This window comes from Equus caballus, chromosome 25 (assembly GCF_041296265.1).
Source record: "Equus caballus isolate H_3958 breed thoroughbred chromosome 25, TB-T2T, whole genome shotgun sequence".
Taxonomy (NCBI): domain Eukaryota; kingdom Metazoa; phylum Chordata; class Mammalia; order Perissodactyla; family Equidae; genus Equus; species Equus caballus.
In genome coordinates, this window is record NC_091708.1 from 13,296,541 (window position 1) to 13,322,640 (window position 26,100).

A 26,100-nucleotide genomic window follows, 5' to 3' on the forward strand; every position below is an offset into this window, starting at 1 on the left:
GCAGAGCTGGGAGCAGACCCGAGAGCCAGCCTTGTGATGCAGGGCTCAGTCCAAACAGGAGGAAGAAACCGAGGGGCCAGGTGACTGAGGGGCAACGGAGGGAACAGGGACGTGCCCCTGGGTCATGCTCATCCTTCTCCCAGGGAGAGGAGTCCCCCCAACCTCAGCATGCATCTTTGGAGGCAGAGACCCCGCCTCCCTCAGGAGGGCAAAGCACTGTGGTCTCCAGGCCGTGCTCCCAGGAGACGTGCTCGAGAGCCCTGCCCTCCCCTCTCCACAGCCAGCACCCTCCGGCTCCCCGACAGCGCCCTACCTTGGTGCCCTCATACAGGAAGGCGTCCCAGACCTGGAGGAGGATGCTGCTGATGAGACTGTCTGCGAAGACCACGAGGAACCAGTTGAAGGTGATGAAGGAGAGGTCCACGCGGTGCTGCCCCAGGTGGGCCATCAGCCTGGGTAGTTTCTCCGAGAGGAGGTCCTGGAGCACCCGCTGGTCTACCTAGAAGCCGAGAGAGAGCCGTCAGCTGCTGCCCCAGGGGAGGGGCTGCCTCCCTCCTAGCCCACCCCTTCACACTGGCCGTCCACACATGATCCTAGAGTGGGGCACAGAGTGCCCCGCAGAGCTTGCGCGCAGCCTGGCTGGGAGAAGGTACAGCGCATGTCACTCCACGGCTCTGGGGCTGGAGCGCAGGCTTGATGCGGAGGTCTCCGTGGGCTGTTACATCCTCGGCCAGTGGAGTTTTGGTCCCCTGCCCCCCAGGCCTCAAATCACGCAGGAGCTCAGGCTTGTACGGCTGACACCATGCTCACTTGTCTACACCCCCTTTGGACCTGATGCACAACACACAGACCCTCAGTGTTTTGTCTGGGGTGAGGTCCTGGGGGCCAGTGTCGGGAGGAGCGGCATTGTCCCGCCACATTGGACATGAAGGAACCTCCCTAAAGGGGGATGCTGCTGGGCGATGGCTGCCAATGCCCTCTGGGTGTGATCACTGTCATGCCTCTGTCCCTGTTTCGCTCGACCGACCGGCTGATTACTGCCAGCACAGGCGCCTTCCCCGGCTCCACAGCTCAGCTCCGTGTGGTCTGCCCCCACCGCTGTGACAGCACGTGTTCGTCTCCTGTCTTCCTTTCCCGGTTCTGCTGGTTTCTCAGCCTCCGCGTCTATCTAAGTCCCCTCCGGGCTTTAGCCGGCGGCTGTGGCCGACAGCCTCCCACTTCCTTCCTCTCCCAGAACTGCAGGCGGCCGTGGAGGCCAAGTGTCCAGCTCCAACCCTAGGACACTCAACCAGCCTAAGATGCCACTGTGCCTCTGAGGGCTTTACGGATGGGCTGGTATGATGTCTGAGATTCACTGCAAAATCTTCAAAGCATGAGGGGGCGGGAGCACAGATGCAGCAGTACTGGTCTCCCTGTGTCGGTAATTATTGAAACTGGGTGACAGATATGTGAAGGTCCATTATCCTATTTTCTCTATCTTTTTTGTACATTTGAAAATTTTTTTCAATTTTTAAGGAATAGATTTTTAAAAAATTTTTCCTTCTTCTCCCCAAAGCCCCCCAGTACACAGTTGTATATTCTAGTTGCAGGTCCTTCTAGTTGTGGCATGTGGGACGCTGTCTCAGCGTGGCCTGATGAGTGGTGCCATGTCCACGCCCAGGATCCGAACTGGAGAAACCCCGGGCCACCAAAGCGGAGCGCGTGAACTTAACCACTCGGCCACGGGGCGGCCCCCAAATTTTTTATACTAAAGAAACAAAACCACCACAACACTGCTTATACAACCCACCTCAATTTTAGAGCTGTTCAAACATGAAAATAAGATAAGATACGGAACGTTCCCAGCCTGTCCTGTGACTGGGGGCCGTGCGATACAGTGCTGACCCACAGGCCTGAGGGGGACCGCGGGGCTGGGGAAGGCCGTTTCAACGGCAGCCAGCTCCTGCCTGTCACCCTCTGATTCTTCTAGCCTGGGCCAGGGCCCAGTGCCAGAGAGGGTGCAGCCACCTTGTGACCACGAGGTGATGAGCAGGAGGAGGAAAGCCGCATGCCAGAGATGGCAGAGCAGGGAGCTGGAAGGAGCCTTTGCTTTCTCAGTATCTGAGGAAAATAATCCCCACTGAAGCCGCTGTTAGGTTGGGCCTCCCTTCCATGCAGCCAAACACCATCTTGCCTGATTCACCCCCTATTTCCTGATGACTCCTAGTCATGACCTGCAGCCCTGACCTCTGTCCTCAGCCCCACACCTGACTACCCACTGTCTCCTGACCTCCCCACCCAGGTGTGCGTCCCAGGGGGCGGAATCAGCGCTGGGCGATCACAGTAGGAGAGGAGGAGGGCAGCATGAGGGTGCAGGCAATGGCCTGGTGGGTCTGGGGTGGGAAGTAAGAAGTTCCCTCTGGGTGGCCTCTCTCCATGAAGTAGCAGGAACAGGACAAGGGGTGAGGAGAGAGAAGCCGGACGCTGGGGGTCGAGGAGTGAAACGGTTCCCAGGAAGGAGCTGTTAGTCCCATTCCAAAGCGGGCAAGTTTGGGGTTCAGAGAGATGATGCCACTTGCCAGGGCCAACACAGCTGGCTACCAGCGGGTCGGCTGTGAAGCCAGCTCTGCCTGACCCAGGGCTGGCCTGTGGTCAGAGGGCAGGCAGGAGGTACGGAGGTAGCGTGCTTCCCAGCAGAAAGACGGGCGGGTGTGAAGAGCCATCGCCACCTCCCATCCTCCCAGCCCCGCCTTCCGCCCTACCTGACCTTCCATCTGGAACTCTGGACCAGCAAACAGGAAGTGACTAGATTTTCTTCTCCCCCCCTGCCCAGGAACTCGGCTGTTTCTAATGACATCACGTCAGCAGGGGAATAACAAGTCTACCCTGTGGGCAGGGCCTCGACAGTTCTCAGGGCCGTCCGTCAGCTCACTAGAGGGTCACAGGTGTCCCAGAGCCGGGTTTCTGGCCATTGTACGGAGGGGGAAATGGAGGCTGGGAGAGTCCTGACTTTCCCGAGACTCACCGGCTTGTAGGAACAACACAGGGGCACTGACCCGCGTGGCCCCCCAGTCTCCTGCCTGTGCGGCTCACCTGGGACGACGTCAGTGTCTTGCTGTAGTAATCAGCTGGCATGATGGACTCCACGATGGCCACTAGGCACCAGAAGGCACTCTCCTCCTCATCCAGGACCAGCAGAGCGATGGCCGCCAGCCTGGAGTGGGAGGGAAGGAGGCCGGGAGTGAAGTCACAGCCAGGCAGCCAGGGAGCCACGGGGCGGGCCGGGGGGCGCTTTTGAAGAAGCACCATTCCCTCGACTTCTCCCATCCTCCCAGGCAGAGCTCGACCAACAACAATCCAAGAATACATCCCCAAAACGCACTGGTCTCTTAAGACGCTAGGTGAACACCAGCTCCCGATTCACAGATGTCTGCGGAACGCTCTCTCCTCTGGCCCCTTTAAAGGCGTATGAACAACCCCATGTGACCCTCTGACCCAGGGCCGGCCAGGGCACTGTCCACCCTCAGCGGGATGCCGCGATCAGCCTGACACCCTGGACAGACTCCAAGAGCACACTGCATCATCCAGAGACCTATGCTTCCCTGGGCTCTACCAGATGGGGCTCACGACCTCCAACCTCTTCTGAGACTCACGCTTTTTTTACAAACAGGGTCAATTCTCAAAAGAAAAAATAAATCCCTTTTCTCTCCAGCAGACTGGGAAGGAATTTCTCTCCATTCTGGCTAAAAGACTTGTGCGAACGCTCCTGAGTCTGAGCTGAGTAGAGGGAGAGAATAGTTACAGGTCTCCTGGACATGGGGGTGGGGGGCGTTCAGAGGCCACTTAGTTCAGGATAGCAACTGTGACACACTGGCCACCACTCTCTTTGTCTATGCCCAGGGCAGACAGAACGAATTGATCATGGCACTCTTTCCCACAGGGTCTGAAGGCCACCTCAGAAACCCTTCCAAGGCTCCAGGCAGCTAGCTGCCCCCTGCTCCTCATCCCAGGTCACTGCAGAGACGGGAAAACCCAGGCGTGGGAAGCAAAAGTGACTGCTCCAACTCCCCAAGTCAGTTGGTGGTAGAGTGGAAACATACCCCAGGACTCCCTGCACCCAGCTTGGTGTTCTCTCCCACAACCCCATTCCACTGGAGCCCAGCAGGTGCTCCGTCCAGGAGCTGGCTGTCGGCATCGGCTGAGATTTCTGCACACATTAAAAGGTCAGTGATTTGGTGGGTGAGCCTATTGCTAATGTTCAGTGATTTGTACTGTTTTTTATTTTTGTTCTCATTTTTGGACTCAATCATCAACCAGAAGGATAGAGCTTCTGTGTCAAAAGCGAGGTTTAACCCTGCTGAGAAGATTCCACCCATGGAAGGCCCCGAGCAAGACCTGGGACCTTTGGGAGTGGGCACCACTGTTCTGAGTCCCAATAATGCCCCCGGGGACAAGGCTATGACATGAGCTCTGAATCCAGAAATGCTCTTAATATGCTTGGTGGGGGCACTCAGGACCCCTCCTCCTCGTGGAGAAGCCCAAAGAGGCTTGTTTGGACTTCCATGAGCCTTGTTTCCAAATCATACTGTTCTCAGCCACCCAAAGACTAGTCTCCTTGAGGATCCCAGACCACAGGCTCTTATTTACGGCAACAGGAAGCTGCATTGGCCTGTGCCTCTGATTTGGGGCTTAGCTCCTGAGGGACAGATCTGGGAAGCTGTCTTGCCCTCGGCCAGCCTCTGTTTCCTGCCCTCGACGTGTGCCGGCCACTCCTCCCCGACTCCCTGGCAGGTCTCCCTTCCTCTCCATGGGCCTTACCTGTCGGTGTCTGGAAATGTGTTAGGGCCAGTGAAAATTTTAGATGTGTATTCCTCAGGGCTTGTTCACTCTTTTGAGTGTTCGATGCTACAGAAATAATGGTACCAACATAACAATATCTGTGGCAGCATTCTCACAACAATCAAAAAAACTTAAACACTTTATGATGCATCTAGACAATGAAAGCTGAGCCGCCATTAAAAAGAGTGCACCCGAGAGGAGAAACACACATGCACACAAAGCCTCGCCCAGGACGCTCACCGTGTTATTCACAACAGGTGGACACAACCCAAAGGCCCGTCAACTGATGAATCAACATACGGTGCATTCATTCAACGGACGCTGCTCAGTAAGCAAAGAAACAAAATACAGGAACCTCAAACATAACGCCAAGTGAAAGAAGCTCGATGCAAAAGACCACGTGTCATATGACTGCATTTGTATGAAATGTCCACCCGAAGTACATTCACAGGGACATAGAGCAGAGCAGTGGCTGCCCAGGGCTGGTGTCAGAAGGGAGAGTGACTGCAGACGGGCACAAGGTTTCTTTTAGGGGTGATGGAAATGCTCTGCAATTGGAATGTGGTGATGACTATGCAACGTGTGAATTTACTACTGACCATTGAGTTGTACACTTAAAATGGGCAAAAAAGAAAAAACAAATCAGTGATGAGAGGCTGCTGGTACCCTCTAGGGCCTACCAACTGCTCAGGGCTGCAGCCAGACACCAACTTAGGGCATTCAGGGCCCAAGTGGGTCTGCAGAGGAGGGAGTGTGGGCATGGGGGAAAGAAAAAACTACTTTTTCTTTGCTGAGGAAGAGTGGCCCTGAGCTAGCACCTGTGCCAATATTCCTTTATTTTGTATGTGGGTCGCTGCCACAGTGTGGCTGATGAGGGATCTGGGTCTGCGCCCAGGATCCCAACCTGGGCCGCTGAAGTGGAGTGTACCTAACTTAACCACGAGGCCACGGGGCCAGTCCCAGAACAAACTACTTGTAAAGCACTCCACTTGTATTTTAAAGAGCACTGGCTGGGGCCGGCCCAGTGGCGCATCGGTTAAGTGCGCACGTTCTACTTTGGGAGCCCGGGGTTCGCCGGTTCAGATCCCGGGTGCGGACGTGGCACCACTTGGCACGCCATGCTGTGGTAGGCGTCCTACATATAAAAGTAGAGGAAGATGGGCACGGATGTTAGCTCAGGGCCAGTCTTCCTCAGCGAAAAAAGGAGGATTGGCAGCAGTTAACTCAGAGCTAATCTTCCTCAAAAAATAAATAAATAAATAAAGGGCAATGGCTTTAAATGTTCGCCTCACTTTGCACTCAGTCATTACCGCGACACCAGTCGCCCTCTGAACAGGCTGCATGCGTTGCTCAGAAGCAGGCTCGATCCTCGAGGCACCACGCGCAGTTCTGGCGGCCGCCACGAGACGACAGCACCCAGACAAGGGACCCGGGCTGCAGGGCCTCGGGAAGAACAGCCTGCACTCTGCACGTGTGAACAGGCTTCTGTCACAAACAGCTTCTGTTTTAAGCAATAGTCTGACGATCTACCTGAGTATAAATTATCGATAAAAGAGCATTCGGAGGAAGCAGTAAGGAAATCCCGCCTGGTGTCTCCCCCTCAGCCTCAGCTGCTCCTACACACCTTGCGGCAGCCTTTGCTGCCTTTTCCAGACAGGGAGAAGCTTCTTTCCTTCTAAGAGGCCCATCTCAAGACCCCCTCCTGCTGTAGGATTTCCCTCTGCCCCTTCAGCACAGATTAGACTCTGAAGCCGTATGTGGCTAACCGCATTCCTGCTCTCAAAAAAGGTTCTATCTGATCAGGGAAAAAGGTTTTCAGGTACCCCCAGCGCACTGTCTGCCACGTTCCCACCCCGAGTGAGGGCAGGTCGGGGGAGGAGCAGGTTGGGGGCGGGAGACCAGGGTCACGTTCCTCACGCGTGCTGGGGCGCCGGGCAGGTTCCTGAGCTCCTCGGACCCTCTCCTGTCTCCCGGGGCACTGGGGCAGCAATGCCCACCCCACAGGGCTTCATGTGGATTAGACGACATGGGTAGGTACAGCACCTGGCAGCCAGGAGGCCCTCAGTAAGTCTCAGTTCCTGCCTGGCCTTTGCATGAAATGTAAAAATCATTATTCTCACACTAACGCCCAGCTTCCAGTTCCTTTCAAAGCTCTTCTTAAAGAGGCTTTGCAAGTTTTGTCCTTCTGGATTTTAACATGTTCAAACAAACGAGAAGTGCACAGGCTTTTGCTCAGGTGCCAAATGAATGAATGAAGCAATGAATGAATGAATGAATGAATGTCTACAGACATCCCCACAGCAGATGTTCAGGGCAGCATGAAATCCAAGCATGTCTTCTCAGGAGGCCTGGACTAAATGGCATTATCGTTGGGGTGTCACTCGGAATTCACAGGAATTGTACATGAATATGCTCAATTTCATCCAATTTAGGCTGGAAATAAAGTATGGAAAATATCTACCCTTGGGAACCATTCGGATTTGAGTAGGGACACCCTGAATGTTTATTCTGAGTTAAATAAATGTCACACACCGCCTCTTCTGAAAAAAGGGCAGAATGGCTTCTGTAAATTTCGCTTGAGTGTGTGTGTGTTTAAATTAAACTGAGTCAAATCTTGCTTTGGGAAATAGCTGAGCTCATGCAACCTCTATTGAGGTATCCAGGGGCATTCCTGAGTGCCCCCCGAGTCCTGGAGGCCACCCCCCAGGTCACCCCACGCCCTCCCCGAACCCTTGCCCCCTGCTGCTGGACCAGCAGAAGTTAATCCAGGCTGGGCCAAGGAGATGCCCTCCTTCGGGAACTTAGGCCTGGCCCAGGAGGGGTGGACAGTGGGAAGACTCGCTGAAAGGATCCAGACCCAGTGGCTGGGGTCTCCATGCTGACAGCCCCTGGGGCCCTAAGCATCTGGGGAGGATGGCAGCGAAGCTGGTCTGCAGAGAGAAGGAAGCAGACGTCGAGAGCAAGGGAGCCCGAGGGCTGCAGGCAGTGCCGGCGCGCACAACCTCAGGGATGGCGTCCCAAGGAAACGCGGGTAACGGCCCGGGTTGTGTGGCGCTTTGGGCCTGCTGGACAGAACAGCTGCCTTGGCTTCCGTGACCCTCGGGGCCTAGTTCTGCTCCCTTTCTGGGCTTGTGTGAGCTTCCCCCGCGAGACTTCCAAACTCTTCTCCTCGGGCTCCTCTGAGTGGGTTTCGTTGAGGCCGCCGATCCCTGACCTGACAGCCCTGCAGTCTGTGAGCAGGTGGGGCACGCACAACTCCTGGGGCCGTCCCCGCTCTTTCCATGTGAGGCATGCCTCCCGGATCACAAATCAAAGGCGAGGGCAGGGGACGAGGGGCCCCGAGCTCCAGCCCATCTCTGTCTCAAACATGTCCTCTCACCTGCTAGTGCCCACCTGTGCGGTAGGGACCTAGCCTCCCGGGCTCACCTCTCAGGGTTCGGGGGAGGCTCCCGAGGGATGCTTTGGAAGGTAATGGCTGTGGGCCTGCTCACCTGTTCAGGCCCTGGCAGTAGCCGATGGAGGGGTTCTGCCAGGAGAAGGCCAGCAGCACCCGACGGAGCTTCTCCGGGAAGCTGGAGGAGGGGCAGGTGAAATGCTTGTTGTTGGGGAAGGTGCGGTTCAGGTCCAGCTCGATCTGGCGGGTGGCAGGCTGACTGCAAGCCTGGCCCCGGCTCAGCAGCTCCTGGTAGCGGCCGGGGGCCTGCAGGTGCTGGACGCGGCGGCGAACCAGCCACCTCCAGACCCGAGGCCGGTGCTCGCGGGGCACGCCGGCCCGCAGCAGCTGCTTGAGCTCGGCCGAGGGCGCCAGCTCGCCTAGCGCAGCCCAGCGCTCCCGCCGCGGCCGCTCCACAGCCTCGTGGGCCAGCAGGTGGTGGGAGCAGACTTCCAGCGCCTGGATCTTGGCCAGCAGCTTCAGGTCTTCCACCTCGTAGTTGGGCACGGTCAGGAAGCCGTACTCGTCATACTCGCTGCTGGCAAAAGCCCACGTTAGCGACACCCTGTAAGGCCCGTCCCCAGGAGAGGGTGGACCCCGGGCAAGGTGCCTGCCTTGTCTTCACTGTGGGCTACACACGGCTCTGGCAGGTCACTTCAGTTCCCCAAACCTCAGCTTGCTCATCTGTACAACAGGTATAGGAACTCCCACTCTGCCTCAGGAAGACCCAGGAGACCCTCTGACGTGAGCTGCTAGGGGCTCGGCAGGGCCTGGGACACAGGAGTGCAGAAGGGACATCACCTCCTCCATTCTGTGCCAGGATAAGGACCCTCTTACTACTCCCCGCAGCCCTGGCCTGAGGAGTCCCACCCTACCAACACAGAAGCCCCTCCAGAGCCGTAAGCTCACAGACGGAGGGGAACAGGCACCACTGGCGGGAGAGCTGGGGACCCATTCCAGATGGCCTTCCCTTTATTAACATTTATTTGCCACAACTGTGTGCTCTGCGAGTGCCATCTCATCTAATCCCACGGATGCTGCCAAGCAGGGGTCTCAGCCCACATCCTATGGAGGCTGAGTATGAGGCTCAGGAAGGTAAAGTGATGAGCCCAAGGTCGCACAGTGAGAAAGCCAGGTGTAGCGCCAAGGCATGGGCTGCTGCCACTGGGCTACCCAGCCTCCAGGGGCCTTTGACCCCAGCTGCAGCCCTTTCCATTATATTTAACTGCCCATGTCCTCTGTGCTTGGCAGGGCAGGTCTCCCCTCTTCTGCTCTCTGACAGACAGCTCCAGGAGGCAGCTAGGGAAGCGGAGAAAACAGAGCTGGAGGCAGACCCACGGCAGGTGCACAGACGTGTTGTGTGGCCGCGGGCAAGGGGCACCTCCTCTGAGCCTGCACCACCTCAGCTGTAACACGGGGCTCATCCCAACCCATGCTCCCTTCTCTGAAGACATGAGGAGTTGAGGGCTGTGCAGTGCTCACACACGGTCAGCAGGGACTGGCAGCAGGGCAGCCAGGGCCCCCTGGGTCATGACACCCAGCCCGCTGGCTGGCCGCTGGCTTACCTGATGGGGCTGAGCACGCCGCTGTCGGCCGAGGCCTCGCCGGCCTCCCACTGCAGCGCCTCCTGGGTGAGCTGCCTCAGCAGCTCCGAGCACTCACTGGCCTCGTCCCCCACGGCCTCCTGCAGCCTCCGCAGCCCCGCCAGGTACTTGCTCTCCACCTGGCAGTTCTTGGCTTGGAGGTAGGCACACTGTGGGGGGGGGGGGGGAGGGGCTGGTCAGGGCCGCCCCAGAGGCCTGAGGCCTGGACAGCTTTACACAGCACAGCCCTGCTTCCAGCTCTCATCTCCCATCCCCTCCCAACCCCCGGCCCTTCATATAAGAGAAAAGAGATGGGTCCTGAACCCAAGGGTTTACAGCAAGGCAGAAAGGGCTCTAGGAGAGGGAGGCCCAGGCCCAGGGCTGCAGTGGGATTCAGAAGAAAGAGGAGAGAGGTGGGAGGGGCAGCGCAGGGTCTTGCATGGCCTGAAGTTCCATCCTGGTTCAGCCACTGCAGGCTGGGTGACCTATGGCAAGTCATTTGACCTCTCTGTGCCTAAGCTCCTTCATCTGAACAAGGGGGATAGTATAGAGTCTGCCCCAGGATTCTGGTGAGGGTCAGATGAGCTGATGAGCGTAAAGCCCTTCCCAGGGCACTCGGCCCAGAGCGAGCTCTCTGTAGGTGGTGTCACTGAGCAGTGCCACCTACAGACCCGCAGCCCTGGACACTGCGCTTGTGCCCTCTGCTGCCACCGCATGGGCGCTTTCCGTTCCTCCAGCTCACGACCTCTCTGGCCTCAGGGACTCACACCACTCTGGGTCTGCCCGCCCCTCCCCTGCCCTGAACTTCCAGGCTTCTGTTTACTCCAGCCGGGTGAGGCTGGGCAACCAGGGAACCTCCGGGCCCGACTTCCCACTTGTAAGGTGGGACGTAAGAGCCTGCCTTGTCACTCTGCTGTGACCTCTGGGCCAACCTGGCTCCTGTCTCATCCTGGGGGGTCCCTCTGATGCACCCCTGCCAGGTCACCATCCACAAACTCAGCACCGACTCCCAGCCACGGGCGAGCCTGTCCCCGGTTCCAGCTGGCTCCCAGCTCCCTTCCCGCTACCGCCAGGGCCTTTCCTGAGTGCCCTCACCAATGCCCATCTCCAGATTTCAGCTACAGAAGGCCCGGTCTCCCTGTTTCCGGCCCACCTCCACTGGAGAGCCACTGTGGTTTTCTCAAAACATCAGGCCGACTGAGGACCTCCCACTCAAAACCCTGCCAACAACCCCATGTCCTCAGAGCACGCTCCAACTCCTCACCCTCCAGGCTCACGGCTCACCCTCCACGCCTCAACCCACAGGTCTGGACTACGCCGTCTCTTCCTGGAAGGCCTTTCTCCACACTAACTTGCCTTTAGGATTCCGTGCAGAAGGCACCTCCTCCAGGAAGTCTCCCCTGATTTTATTCTTCCCTTTGGGCCCCAAAGCAGCCTGTGCCTAACTGCATCTTGATTGTGTTCAACTCCCGACCGAGCCTGCGCCCTCCTTGAGAAGTGGGGGAAGGACTGCGTTAGCTCTTCTTTAACTGTGTGGTGGAATTCACCAGGGAGGCCCCCGGGGCCAGGGCTTTTCTTGAGAGATTTCCGGTTACTGATTCAATCTCCTTACTAGTTACAGGTCTGTTCAGGTTTTCTACTTCTTCCTGATTTAGTCTTGGCAGGTTTTTCAGTTTCTAGAAATTTGTCCATTTTATCCAGGTTATCCAATTAGTTGGTGTAAATTGTTCCCAGTGCTCTCTTACAATCCTTTTCATTTCCATACACTCAGTACTAATGTCCCCACGTTCATTTCAGATTTTGAGTCTTCTCTCTCTTTTTCCTCTAGTCCACCTGGCTAAAGGTCTGTCAGGCTTGTTGATCTTTTCAGAGGCAACTTTTGGTTCCACTGATTTTCTCCATTGTGTTCCTGTTGTCGATGTCATTCACCTCTGCTCTCATCGCTGGCATTTCCCTCCTTCAGCTGGCTTTGGGTTTACTCCTTGTTCTGGTTCCTTAAGTTGTAAAGCTACCAGGTAGCAAACAAACACAAAGTTGTAAAGTCAGGTTGTGGATTGGACATCACTCTTGTTTTTTAAGCATTTATAGCTATAACTTTTACCACTGCTTTCACTCTCCCGTAAGTCTTGGTATGTTGTGTTTTTTTCTATTTCTCTAAGTATTTTCTAATTTCCCTTGTGATTTCTTCCTTGACTCACTGTTTAAGAGTGTGTTGTGTAATTCCCACGAATTTGTCAATTTCCAGTTCTCCTCCTGTTGTTGACCTCTAACTTCACCCTTCTGTGGTTGGGGAAGATACCTTGTATATCTGTCTTTCCAAATCTATTGAGATTTGATTTGCAGCCTGATGGGGTCTATCCTGGAAAGAGGCCCACGTGCCCTTGGGAAGAATGCTGCGCTGTGCTGCTGGGCGGAGCGTTCTGTCCAGGGCCATCAGATCCAGCGGCTTTACCGAGTTAGGTCTCCTGCTTCCTTCCTTATCTTCTGTCTGGTTGTTCTCCCATTACTGAGAGTGGGACATTAAAGTCTCCAATTATTGTGGATCCGCCTATTTCTCTCCTCAATTCTGTCAGTTTTTGCTTCGTATATTTTATTTTGCAAGTTTGTTAACAGGTGTATAAACATTTATAATTGTATCTTCTGCTGTATGGAACCTTTAATTAATATAGAATGTCTTTCTTTGTCTCTTTTTTTTTAATTTAATGTCTCTCTTGTCTAATATTAGTACAGCCACTCCTGCTCGCGTTTGGTTACTATTTGCAAGGAGTATCCTTTTCCATCCTTTCACATTCAATCTATTTCTGTCTTTGGATATAAGGTGCATTACTCCTGTAGACAGCATATGGTTGGATCCTGTGTGTTTTATCCATTCGGCCAATTTCTGTCTTTTGATTGAAGAGTTTAATCCATTTACATTTAAAGTCTACTGGTAAGAGGAGACTTATTTCTGTCATTTTGCTATTTGTTTTCTATATGCCTTATAGCTTTTTTGTGCCTCATTTCCTGCCTTACTGTCTTTTTTTGTGTTTAGTTTTCTTGTAGTGAAATGTTTAAATTCCTTTCTAATTTCCTTGTGTATAGTCATATATAGCTATTTTCTTTGTGGTTACCATGGGGATTACATTTAAAATCCTAAAGTTATAACATTCTAATTAGAATTTATATCATCTTAACTTCAATAACATGGTTCCATCCCTACCCTTTTGGTTGGTGATGTCACAAAATTACATCTTTATACACTGTGTGCTCCAAAATTAAAGTAATAATTCTTTTTTTTTTTTTGAGGAAGATTAGCCCTGAGCTACCATCTGCTGCCAATCCTCCTCTTTTTGCTGAGGAAGACTGGCCCTGAGCTAACATGCATGCCCATCTTCCTCTACTTTATATGTGGGATGCCTACCACAGCATGGCTTGTCAAGCGGTGCCATGTCCACACCTGGGATCTGAACCGGCGAACCCCAGGCTGCCGAAGCAGAACGTGCGAACTTAACCACTGTGCCACCAGGCCGGCCCAAAGTAATAATTCTTTTAAGTGCACTAGTCTCTGAAATTATGTAGAAAAAAAATGTGGAGCTGCAAACCACAGGTACAATAATACTAGCTTTTACAATTGCCCATGTGTTTACCTTTCTTGAGGTCTTTATTTCTTCACGTGGCTTGAGTTACTGTCTAGTGTCCTTTCATTCACCCTGCAGGACTCCCCTGAGCATGTCCTGCACAGCTGCGCTAGTGGTAATGGACCCTCTCGGCTTTGTTTATCTGAAAATGTCTTAATTTCTCCCTCTCTCTGGAAGGGACGTTCTGCCAGAAATGGATTCTTGGTTGACAGGGTTTGTTTTTGGTGAGGAAGATTTGCCCTGAGCTCACATCTGTGCCAATCTTCCTCTACTTTGTATGTGGGATGCTGCCACAGCATGGCTTGACAAGCGGTGTATATGTCCACGCCCAGGATCTGAACCTGTGAACCCCGGGCTGCTGAAGCAGAGCGCGAGAACTTAACCATTATGCCACTGGGCTGGCCCCCAAGACAGGTTTGTTTTTTTGTTTTTTGTTTTTTTAGTACTTTGACTATGGCCCACTGCCTTCAGGCCTTCAAAGTCTCATGAGAAATCTGCGCACTGAGGATCCTTGTCCATGATGAGTTGCTTCTCTCTTTCTGCTGTCAAGATCTCTCTGTCTCTGGGATTTGAAAGTTTGATTATAACGTGTCTCAGTGTGGGTCTCTGAGTTTATCTTACTTAAAGTTTGTTGAGCTTCCTGGATGTTTATATTCATGTTTTCCATCAAACTTGGGAAGTTTTCAGTCCTTATTTCTTCAAATATTCTCTCTGCCCCTTTCTCTTTCTCTTTTCCTTCTAGGACTCCCATAATATAATGGGTACGTTGGTCCACTTAATGGTGTCTCACAGATCACTTAGGTTCTGTTCCCTTTTCTTCAATCTTTTTTCTTTCTGTTTCTCAGACTTGATAATTTCCATTGTCCTATCTTCAAGTTCACTGATTCTTTCTGCCTGCTCAGCCCCGCCTTTCAATCCCTCTAGTGAATTCTTCATGTCAGTTCTTTTCAGCTCTAGAATTTCTTTTTGGTTTCTTTGTAGGTTTACTATCTCTTTATTGCTATTTCCATTTTGTTTATACATTGCTTTCTTGACTCTCCACATCTTGCTTTAATTCTCTGAGCATCTTTAAGATAAATGTTTTAAAAACTTTGTCTAGCAGATCTGCCATCAGGTCTTTTTCAGGGACACTTTCTGTTCACCAATTTTTTTCCTTTGAATGAGTCATCCCTTCTTGTTTCTTTGAATGCCTTGTGAGTTTTTTTGCTGAAAACTAGACATTTGAACCTAATAATGTAGTAACTCTGGAAATCATTTTCTCCTTGGGGTTTGCTGTTTGTTTGTCTGTTTTAATTGTTGTTGTGTTCTTGACTGTTGTAGGTTGTCTCTGTGCCAAGGATCAGCCTGAGGTGTAAATTTAAGGTCTTTTCTGAGCCTTTCCCTGGGTATCTGTGGTCCCTTCCTCATTTCCCCCATATATGAAGTGGTTTTAGAATGTCTAGTCTTTAATATCTGGCTCCCAAAATGGAAAAAGAGAAAAATGAAGGAGAAAAAAAAAGGTGCCAGCCCTGTAAATGCCCTGGCAGTTACTTTAGCCAGGAGGGGGAGGTGCAGCAACAGTGGGGCCTGCCTGCTCCAGGCAGTCAGAAGTGGCGATCAGCAACTGGCGCCCAGATGCCTGATATCTGAAGACAGCTCATGAAGGGCATGGTCCAGAGGGAGAGCTGACAGGTAATGAGGAGAGACACAGGGATGGGACGGTGAGGGGTTGGAGGGTGGCCAGGAACGGGGATGTCAGAGCAGGGCCCCCACCGCTCACCTTCATCAGGAGGGCCTTCTGCCTCTCAGCCACCCTTCTCCAGAGCTTTGTGACCTGGTGGATCTCGGAGTTGAGAAAGCGGTTCTGGGTCCGGTATGCTTCCATGTCATCCTGGAGAGGGAGCAAAGCACTGAATGAGCTGCACCATAAACATCTCCCTGGTCCTCACCCTCAAATGAGCTGCCAACACTGCCTTTCTTTAGAAATGTCCAATAATGGCAACGGAAAAGGAAGTCTGAAAGGAAAAAAATTATGGCTAGCCCCCTTCTCTAATCTTGATCATAGCATGATATGGGGGAGAGAACATCAGGCCTGGAGCTCGAGTCCTAGCTCTGCTGTTCTGGCTGGGGGGCCTCATGGAACCACTCTGACCCTGTTTCCTCATCAGTAAAAGGGGCAAATATCAACTACCCCACTGGACAGCTGGGAGGCTAAGTGAAGAAACAAGTGTCATTACACTAAGTTCAGGGACCAAAGCATAACAAACAATCAAATAGTGTTTGTTTTTAAATTAAACATATTTGTCGTACATTTGTAATCATAGCGAATAATTTTCAGTGGAAAATTTTTTGACTTAGAGTGGCTTTGTAAATATTTTCCCATTTTGCTACATAAGCTTCCCAATGATCATTTTTAATGTCTGATGACTATTCTATTGGGTGAATTTACCATAACTTTGTTATAATTGTTCTCCTGTTATTTTTCCATTTGAGCCTGGGGTGTTTCAGTTTGTTTTTGACTGTGAATAAAACTGTGATGTACATCTCTGGGCCCAGAGTTTCCCCTTTGAAGCTGTCCAGCGGATGGAGTGAGACGCTGCTGATGGAGCATGCAAGGAGAAGCTGGCTGAGTCCCGGGCAGGTGCCAGCAGGAGCTTGGGCCTCAGAAAGCAGCAGCTGCAGCAGTGGCTCAGTCTTTATTCTGCTGGATGGATGCTGCAGAAGCCATTTGAACACAGCATGTGCTCACAGCCATACCTAGCAACTCCAGGGCATTTACTAGCTGAAACTCAACCCCTTCTCTCCTACTCAAGGAATGACCTGGACTGTAGGTGAGGGTGAGAGACACTATTGCACGGATGACTCTGGATGGGCCCTGATCCATCTGGAAATTAACATCACACCTGGCCTGTGGCACCTCACCATCAGGGCTGGGTCACCTGCACACAGCCCACAGGCGATCCTGACCCTCCCTGGCTGGGTTTTCAACTGGTCAAGATGATCTCCTTCCTTGTCCCGGGCCCAGAAGATGCTCACGGCATTTCCCAGGCTTTGGACAGGTCGCATAAGGTACCCTGCATCCAGCCCAGACAGCGAGGCAGGGGTGAGCACCTCTCGGAGCAGCAGGGGCGTGGGGTGGGGTGGCATCTGGGCAGCACCTTCCCATTCAGCTCATCGCCCTACCTGGAGTGATCTTCCTGGCTCAGAACTGTAGGGAGGAAAAAGAGACCTCAGAGAAGAGAAAAGCCATGTGACAGTCACCAGTGACGCAAAGGAGGAAAACACAACTGGAGAAGGGGACAGGAGGAAGAGGACGCTGCCTGCCTTGGGGGATCAGGAGCCCGGATTCTCTTTGGGAAATGCTGCGTGGATTGGCCCTTGTGCCGGGGGGAGCAGCTGATTAGATGTGGGGAACCCAGAGGACTCGCTGCAACCCAGCCACTAGTGCTGCAACCCTGGACCAGTCCTTTCCCCTCCCCAGCGTTCAGCTGTCCCTGCCAGAAAATGAGGGGGCACCTGGGCCTCGGAGTCTCCCAGCTCTGACAGTCAGGAGGCCACTGATGCTGTTCTCACACTGACAGCTTCACCAATGGGCATTTCCTCAGTCACAGGGGAGCAGGAAGTGTGAACATGCTCTGTCCCCAAACTTAAGGACAGTGGACTTTTGATGGAGTTTCTATTTTTTCTAGATCAGACACCTAAGGGCTAACAAATAAGGAACTTGAGTACACACCACTCTCGCTAGCACAAACCACGGGCCCTCTGAGGACCAGCTGCAGATGGAAGTCCGGCCGATGTGCATCACAGCCAGAGTTGCTCGTATCTGGGCTCGCCGAAAAATTAAATTCCTGGACGTGCAGACACAGGCGCGCTCAGTCACAGACGAGTCCAAGCTCCACAGCTATGTGTATGTGAGCATCTGTGGCCGCCAGGGTTTGGGCCAGGTCATACGGCTGGTTATCTGGCTGCCTTTAGGGACAGTGGGGGCCAGGAGCACTATCCCCAGGCCTCCAGGTGGTCCAGTGGCTCCGGTCACCATCCTCTAGAGAGAAGGCTACAGCCCATGGCCAGCATCACACAGAAAATAAAGTTCCTGCCCCGTGCTGCAATGGGTCCCTGAGGGATGGGGCAGCCTTTCCCAGGTGGCAGCCACGAGCCTGGCTAGGGGGGGCTGCGAAGGCAGCAGTAGCTAGAAGAGGCGACGAAGCTGGAAGGCAGCAGAGCAGACTGGTCAGAGATGCGAGCAGCACTCCAATTCCCATTCCCCCACTTCCTCAGCACCAGACCCTGGGCAGGTGGCTTCACCGTGCTCAGGCTCAGCACTCTCATCTGCAAAGTGGGAGCATGCATGCGACTGCCTGATAAGGCTGGTGCAAGGACTCAAGGAAACGACGCGAGGTAAGCACTGAAGACGGTGCCTACCAAACAGTAAATATTCTAGAAATAGGAGCAGCACTCAGGACCATGACCACAAGCAAGCCACAGCCAGCCGCAGGTCACCTGCACTGTGTGCGGGACTGCTGGGGGAGGGCCGCCCGGGCACCCTGGGGGCTCCCAAGGGTATCAGCACGGTACTAAAGGAGGCAGACGAGGCCAGGCCCAGACTCAGCTGGTCTAACACTCCGGAGTTCTGACTCCATCTCGGGCCCTTTCATCTCTGATTTGTCAACCTAGAGATACCGTCACTGTTTATCCTAGGATATCAAGAAAAGGTCAAACTGCGCTGGGTCTTCTGGTTGAGAAAGAGGAAGAGTGTAGCCATACTTCCATCAACACATATTTCAAGTCATGACTATTCCAGTATTAAGGGTCATCCCACTCTATCTAGAAAACCCTGTGTTGACAGCAGCATCCTCCCCAAGAGCCCCGGGCCCTAGGAGGGAGGGCCCTACCTTCAGGTGCTCCATCTTCTCCTGCTGGCTCAGGAAGTCCCGGTCGGCAGCATCTGGGGGAGCGGGCGGCCGGTTGTGGGGCTGCATGAAGTCCTGGGTGACCTTCTCCAAGAGCTGGCAGATGACCTGCTGTTTGGCCTGGTTCTTGTCCATGAGCAGCTGCACGTGCCGCTGCAGCTCCTGCACCTGTTGCTCGCGCAGGCTCGCCGTCTGCACCAGGCCCTCCCGCTCCTGCTCCAGCGCCTCCACGCGCCTGCCCAGCTCCGCGATCTGCCGCACTTTGTGTCGCACCAGCTCCAGCCGGTCCTTGTCCTCGGCCGCCGCCAGGTACGCGCTGGACGCCCTCTTCTCCTGCTGGGCAGCCTCCAGCGCCTTGTGCAGGATCCTCACCAGCTCCTGGGCGGGGAAAGGGAAGCGCCTGGTGAGCTCGGGGAAGGCTGTGAGGTGCCAGAGGCGAGGCAGACGCCATCACCAGTTCTAACAGCTCTGAGAGGCGGCCAGCACCATCCCCTGGGGCATCTCATCCCAGCACCCACTTCCTCTTTTTCTGTTCAAGAAAGTTGTAGCCAGACACATGGCTCCCCGGCTAAAGACTACATTTCCTAGCCAAGCTTACAGCCAGGTACAGCCAGTGACTCTTCTGCCTGAATAGACATGAAGAATGATGTGGGCAGATTCTGGGTCATATCTTCAAAGCCACCACACATGTGCTCACCAGGTCCAGATCCCCTTCCTACTGGGTGGGAAATGGCTGGAGCAAGAGCAGCCACCTTGGGCTCACAAGCAGAAGTTGCAGGTTGAGGATGGCAGAGCTGCCCCCCAGCTCAGAACTGCTCACCTACCTCCGGAGTCGCCTACGAGAATGTGAGAGAGAAAGAAACTTCCACATGGAGTTAGGCTACAGTACTGTGAGGCTTCCCTGATACAGCAGCTGACCCCATGCCCTGACTAATATATGTCCGTTTCAGAGATGAGCAACCTGAGGCCAGCAGAGCAGAGTGGAATTTAATCCCAAATCATCCAGACTCCAAAGCCTGTGCCCGGTCAGTAAGGAAAGCAGGGGTGGCAGCGACGAGCACATGGGCCTTGCTGTTCTCTCTCATTCCTGTGGCAGACTTTACTAATCAACCTCAATATTCCTTCCTGCTTAGCCTAGTTGAGGCCTCAGAATCCTTCTGAACACAGCATCTGAAAAGTCACCACCAATTGAGCTGAGATGGCATGAGAGAGGACAGACATTGGCAATCCTCATGCCAAGCCACACACAGAGGGCATCCCTCAGTCCACTGCGCCTAGCCCTCAGCCCACCACGCGACGCCTGCAGGGCTGGTGCTAGGAGGTGCCAGGGCTCAGAAACCACAGACCTCGATTTCCTCCTTGGCAGGGGTGCTTGATTCACACGGAAACTCATGGTTTGGCTCCCTGTGCCTTGGAGCTCCCAACCTCCCCAGCTCAGGGACCTGTCCCACCCCAAGGCAGGGATGGGAATTCCTTGAGGGCCAGCATCAGAACATCAGAGGCCAGGCAGCACAGGAGCCAGGCCCACGTGAACCTCAGACCTGGCGGGTCGGGCCCTGAGGCTACAGCGCTACGCTCCATGCCAGTTCATCTGAAAACGATGCGTTCCTGGAGACAAGCTAACCGCACGCACACCAAAGTATTTAATCAACTGGACTGGCTGATGGGGTTATTTGCTAAGAACAATTCCATTTGGAGGAGAACCGCCCCAAATCATGACTTTATTTGAGAAGCTAATGACAAGACCAAATTAGCATGCATCTTCTGAAACCTTGGTACTAGAACTCTTCTCTGGTTCTCTCTCTTCCATCCATCCACCCATCCGTCTGTCCATCCAGCCAACCTTTAACAAGCACCCACTCAGTGCCAGGCCCTGTGCCAGGTGCTGGGGCCCAGAGAGGGAGTGGTCGCAGTTCCCACCTTCAGGGACCACAAAGGCGGTGGGGGCAGAGGTGTATGGAATGATCTACTGAGAGAGGGAAGCACGGGCGTCTGTAGGGGCGCAGGGCAGCGGGCAATGGCTTCTGCCCGGGTGGAGGTGGGGCAAGACCAGTACATCCCGCTATGCACATCCTGTCTGTAGAAGGCAGAGTGCTTTAAACTGATCCTGGAGAATGAGGCCAGAGATGGGCCAGCAGCAGGTGGAGATGAGAGCTGGGAGGGCTTTCCAGACGGGGCTGGGCCAACAGCTGAGCAAAGGCCCAGAGGAACGGAAGAGCAAGTGCAGAGTTGTGGGAGTCCTTGGGTGTGGCCGGAAGGTGGAGTGGGGAGGGTGCTTACAAACCTAACTGGAATGTTCGGAATGAAGAAATCAGCTTCCCAGGGCTGTGCTGAGAGAGATTAACATTCCTGTGGCTCCTAGACCATTTTCTGGTTCAGCTGAGATCTGGAGATTACCTCGGTACTGCCTGGTGAAATAACCAGAGAGCACTGTGCAGACTTGCCCTAGGCTCAGAACCAGCTGGGTATCTTTCCCCCAACTGTGGGGGAGTTCAACTGTGAAGCCCAGTTCATCACATCCAGCTGCCTCCCCCTTCCCATATCTGGCCCTCAACATCCAACACCAAGACACCAGCCCAGGAGGCTCCCCCCCCACCCCCAATCCCTGCAGCAGAATGAGACCGGGAGAAAGGGACCAGGGAGAGAGACGGCGCTGGAGGAGGAAACAGAAGATGAGGAGGGGAATGGATCAAGATTTAGAAAACCTGGAGGCTGGGAGGGAGACCACCTGGTCCAGTCACCTTGCTGTGACAGGGGGAGACTGAAGTCCCAGAAAGCAGAAGGGAAAGGACTAAAGGGACCTGGGGGATCCCCACAAGTGGGAAAACATGCCACACTGGAGGGCTCCCAACTCCTAACCCAGGATCCTTCACTACTCCATGACGTGTGGTTGATGGATTTTGCAGTGAAATGCTTCGTTAAATTTCTTTAACAATGGAAATAACCCATGTTCACAGCAGCATGATTCACAATACCCAAGAGGCAGAAAAAACCCCAGTGTCTACTGACAGTGGATAAACAAAATACAGCATATATACACATGGAATATTACTCAGCCTTAAAAAGGAAGGAAATCCTGACACATGCTACAACATGGATGATGCTTGAGGACATGATGCTAAGTGAAATAAGCCGGTCACAAAAATGCACATACACACCATAGAGAAATATTACGAACAAAAAGGGACGCTCACAACACAGCCTGTTTTGAAGTTGCTTTTGTTCCTGTGATCCGCTGTGGCGCCTCTCCAGGCCGGTGAGCAGGGAGCAGCAACGCAGGGGTGTTTCATATATGAATTCCCTCAGCCCCAGCCCCACGACGGGCTTCTGGCTTGTTTCCAGTTCCCACAATTACAAGCAATGCCTTAGCACCAATTCTTAGAAACAGAAGAGCTGATCAACCGGTACTTTAAATATTTCTTAAATCATAGTTTGGCCCATCTCAGACTTTGATAACTCATCATAAGTTGTCATTTCATTTAAATTTTTAAAAGCCAATAAAGCATCTTTTAAAACTTAATCCTTTATCTTATTAAAGAGTTGATACTTCCATTACTCACTAAAATCACGGTGGGGGGCCCAACAGTGCTGAGGAAAGAGCACTGGACACTGGACGGGGCGTGCAGCACCTGGGCCGAGCCCGAGGGCCAGCCGGGGGCAGCAGAGGGAGCAGGGGCTTGGGAGTCGCAGAAGCCTCGGTTCCCACTCCAGAACCTCGAGAGGGTGTCTAACGAGGGTGTTCCAGACAACTGAACCGCGGCTTTCTCGCATGTAGAGAGGACATAATGACGCCCGCCCCACGGAGAGTTGCGGAAAGGATGAGAGAGGAGGTGTGGCAGGATCCCTCCCGACTGTCCCTCCCTGACCTCAGGACTGGCCTGTACTCTGCACAGGGGGTGAGCTCTGAAGCTCCGGCCGAGGGTCGAGGGAAGGAGGCCACACTTGTCCCACGAGTTTCCTAAACTACATGCCTTCAGCAAGTGCTCCTGAGTAAGCTAAGCTGGCCCCAGAGGGCCCAAGGCAGGCTGGGGCGCGCTCGTCATTCCTGGCAGCCAACAGATGGCCAACATCACCACAAACAGCAGCCTTCCATCTCCAGAGAGACATCGGGCTGGGCGCAATGCCGTCACCTCTGAGGGCCTGAATCACCAGCCACGCAGCTACCTCCTGGAGTCCAAACCTCTTATGGGGGCAGCGCTGCAGGGGCTCAGGAGAGACAATGGCTTAATGGGTACCAGAGTTGCCCGTGGTTTAATATGACACCAGGGAGGCACAGGGAGTGCGTTCATTTTTTTCAAAGAGCAGTTACGGTGCTGTGTCCGATACCGGGCCGTACCGTGAGACCCTCGAGGAGGCAGCCAGGCTGTGATGAGAGTCCTGGACCTGGAGGAGACCAGGGCCCCAGTCCCGGCTCTCCCAGCTGTGTGGCCTTGGGCAAGTCACCCACCTTCTCTGAGCCCCCTCAAGCATGGCACGGTGAAATGGGCAGAAGCTCTAGAAGCAGAGAAACCAGAGTCTGACCCCTGGCTCGGCCCCTAGGCATGCAAAACCTCTCAGAACCACAGTTTCCTCATCAGGAAAAGGGGGCTGACAACTGTCGTAAGGATTAGAGAAAATGCACGGAAAGCCCCAGCACAGTGCTGGGCCCACACTTAATACCAGCAGTTACTCACGCTCACACTCTCTCTTCCCCACTGGACGCTGACGTCCCCAAGGGCAGGGATTTGGCCCGAACATACTCTGTGCTCTCCACAGCATCCAACAGAGTTTGAGACACAGATTCTCAGAAGATCTCCTAAGCTACTGGCAGTGGTCACCTGGCTGTCTGAGCTGGACGAGACCCCTGGGCAGAAAGATGGTGCCTTCCCACGGAAGACGCACAGGAGGGCATCTTGTAGGTGTGGGCCCAAGGGAGCCCAGGGGTCGTCTCCTCAGCTGAGGAAGTGGACCCAGAGGTGTTCAGATGGAGAGCTGCTCTCTGACCAGCATTTCTGAGTGCCTAGGGCACTTGCTGGGTATCCCAAGGTTGTGCCAGCCTCCTCCCTCCCACCTCTGGGCCAAGAGTCCGTCTCCCTTTGTCCATCCCCTCTTTGGTTCTGGTATCTGGGCTGGAGTTGCAAGCACTGGGGCTCCCCCTTGCTAATGTGGAATGAAGATCTGACCTCCATCACTGCTATGCCCCACACGTATACTTCCTGGAGGCCCTCGTGGGCTCACGTCTTTCTTCCCAGAGCCCCTCCGGGGTGGGTGTCTCTTGTAAGGCAGGAGGGAATCAACGAGGAGGGCAGGGAATGTCACTCTAACAGTCAAAATAACAAAGCCACTGGGCTTTATGAATCTGTACACATGCCTCTTCAGTAAACACAGTTATAACTCCATTTACAGAGGAGGAAACTGAGGCTTAGAGAGGTTAAGGAACTTGCTCAGGGCCAGAATGGGGGCCTGTGCCATCTTATTTAAAGGCCTGAGCCCTGAATCACCCACTAGACTGAAGTGCATTTGCGAGATGGGTCAGAGAGCCCGGAATCGACTCCCACGGCAAGTCAAGGCCAAACCACCAGACCTGTTCTCCCGACTCTCTGTCCCAGGACAGGGCTGAGGTTTGCTGGAAAGCGAACTAGTAAGAGAGTCCAGATTCTCCAACGGGTAAACAACTTCCTCCTGACATTTTCACTCTCACTGTGGGGGAGCAGCTAACAGCCTGCGCAGCCTGACTGATCTCCTGGAGCTCACCTTCATTTATTGACGAATGGTGCGTCCTCCAGAGCTACACAGCCAGCGGGGTAAACCTAAATGAAATCTGGGTCTCCTGGGGCCTCTCTACCTCATCTGACAATTCATAATTCCTTAGAAGGAAAGGCCAAGGCAAGGAAGGCTGCATGTATTTCCTAGAAAGAAGGGGAAGGTGTGGTGTAAGGGGAGGCAGTATTTACATTCCCGACTTCTCTTCCTATCCAGGTTTGGGTTTGGGACTAAGCTGTACTGGTCCAGGGATCAGACGGCTGCTACAGCTCAGCTTAATGCCCTCTCAGCTCTCATGAGCGTCCAGCAGCCTCACAACAGGAACACAGAGATGACGGAGGAAAGGAGAGAGAGCTGGGCTGCTACATGGCATCAGAGGGGACTTCGCATGCTGTAATGATGTATCTGGCTGTTGATTTGCTTAATGCCTGTCTGCCATAAATGTAAGCTCCCTGAGGGCCAGGCCTGTGTCTTTCTCCCTGTTTGTTCCCCACACCTGGAACACCGTGTGCACATAACAGGCTCTCAATGAAGACTTGGTGAACAAACAAATATATTGAGAACATATGAATGTATGAGCTTCCTCCTTTGAGAATTCTAATCACCAGCTGCCTCATTAAATGGAACCCCTGACCTGCCAGGAATGAAGCATCTGCTGGTTCATACCTGCTTAGGGGCAAGAAAGGCAGAGGAGGGGCAAAATTAGGTAAGGAGGGCATTTTTCTGGACTGTCTTCTCCAAAAACAGAAGAGAAAGGAAAAGAAGAAATGTACAAAGGGGAGAATATTCAAAAGTAAATACAGTACACCCCCCACCTCCCCGGGAGCAAGAGCCAGGAAACAATGCAGAGACTCGAGGCAGCCAAAGCTCAAACACGAAAGCTCAGGCCTTCCTCACAGAGGAAAAGGAGCCTGCGGCCTCAGTGGGGCCCACCACTGGAGGAGCCACCCTTGGGGTTTTTGGTAAAAACTGTGCTAATTTAATCACTTTTACTGTGTCAAAGAGAGCCTTCTGCCCAGTGCTGCAGCCCCTCGCCTGCCTGCCGAGTGACCCTCACTACCTCCTAAGGTGCCCCCTGGATGTGAACACGAGTTACTCCCTGGGTTGTAGGACTTGTGGATGATTTTAATCTCTCTGTGTCTGTGTGTGATCTGTTTTCTGCAATGATCACGTAGCTCTCTTTTTTAACTACCGTGATTAACTTCTCTATCGAGCATAAATCTTCCTCTCTGTCACTGTCCGCTGCTGGCCTGGCTCAGCCCCAGGACCACAGAGACCGCCAGCTCTGTCCTGTGGCAGTCCTTCAGAGAGCTCCACCTAGGAACCAGCTGCAGTTCCTTTGGCAGGCCCCTCCCAGGACCTTGCGTCCAGATCACCCTCCTCTAAATACTGTCCCTCTTCGAGTGTGGGGTCAGCCCACACACAGTCCTCCAGGAGGGGTCCGAGAGGATTATTAAAGTGGGTCTCCAGAGACCCAGCCCTTGGCGGCCTTGTGTCACCTAGTGTGAGCGACAGCATGTCCCGAGCAATCAACAGCACAGCACTGCCAGCCCCCTGCAGTTGGCCCTGAAGGACCACAGACCGGCCTATGCCCCGGCGGGCTAACGCGTCACGTCTTGCTTGTCCAAAGGCTCTAGGCCCAGAGGGGTCCACTGGAGCCTGGGGCCTCTCTGGGGCCAGAGCTCACCTTCTGAGACTTTAACTCCTTGGTGAGTATCAGAACCTGCTGCTCCAAGGCCAACACTTTCTCCTGGGCAGTCCGGTTCCGCGTGAGTCCTTCGCTGAAGAGCGGGAAGGTGTTGTTCTGGCGCTTGGCTTTCTGAATGAGATTGGCGGTCAGAGAGGACTTGGGGGCAGGCTTTGCAGAGTCTGCTGGATCATCCCCTGCTCGAGAGGAGAAACAGAGGTTACGCCAGCGGCCTTAGCAGTTCTCAGACTTGAACCTGCAGCGGAAGCACCCGGGGGGGCTCAGGAAAATGCAGATGGTGGGACCTACTCCCAGAGCCTTTCATCCAATG

General features: G+C 53.8%; 1 protein-coding gene across 9 annotated transcripts in view; it reads right to left on the reverse strand.

The window, feature by feature from the left end:
- Positions 1–26,100, reverse strand: part of TBC1D2 (TBC1 domain family member 2) — a 48,581-nt gene that overhangs the window by 2,571 nt on the left and 19,910 nt on the right. For 4 of the 9 annotated variants that reach the window (XM_001915869.5, XM_070250803.1, XM_070250805.1 and 1 more), the window contains 7 exons: positions 25,770–25,966; positions 18,323–18,718; positions 15,211–15,321; positions 9,817–10,004; positions 8,310–8,786; positions 3,073–3,193; positions 314–499 (listed from right to left, as the gene is read on the reverse strand). In XM_001915869.5, coding sequence (XP_001915904.3) covers positions 314–499; positions 3,073–3,193; positions 8,310–8,786; positions 9,817–10,004; positions 15,211–15,321; positions 18,323–18,718; positions 25,770–25,966 — 1,676 coding nt within the window. Of the gene's footprint in view, positions 1–313; positions 500–3,072; positions 3,194–6,442; positions 6,862–8,309; positions 8,790–9,816; positions 10,005–15,210; positions 15,322–16,541; positions 17,165–18,322; positions 18,719–25,769; positions 25,967–26,100 lie in introns of those variants that run through there. The other 5 variants (XM_023629726.2, XM_023629728.2, XM_070250801.1 and 2 more) reach the window with 3 other exon arrangements.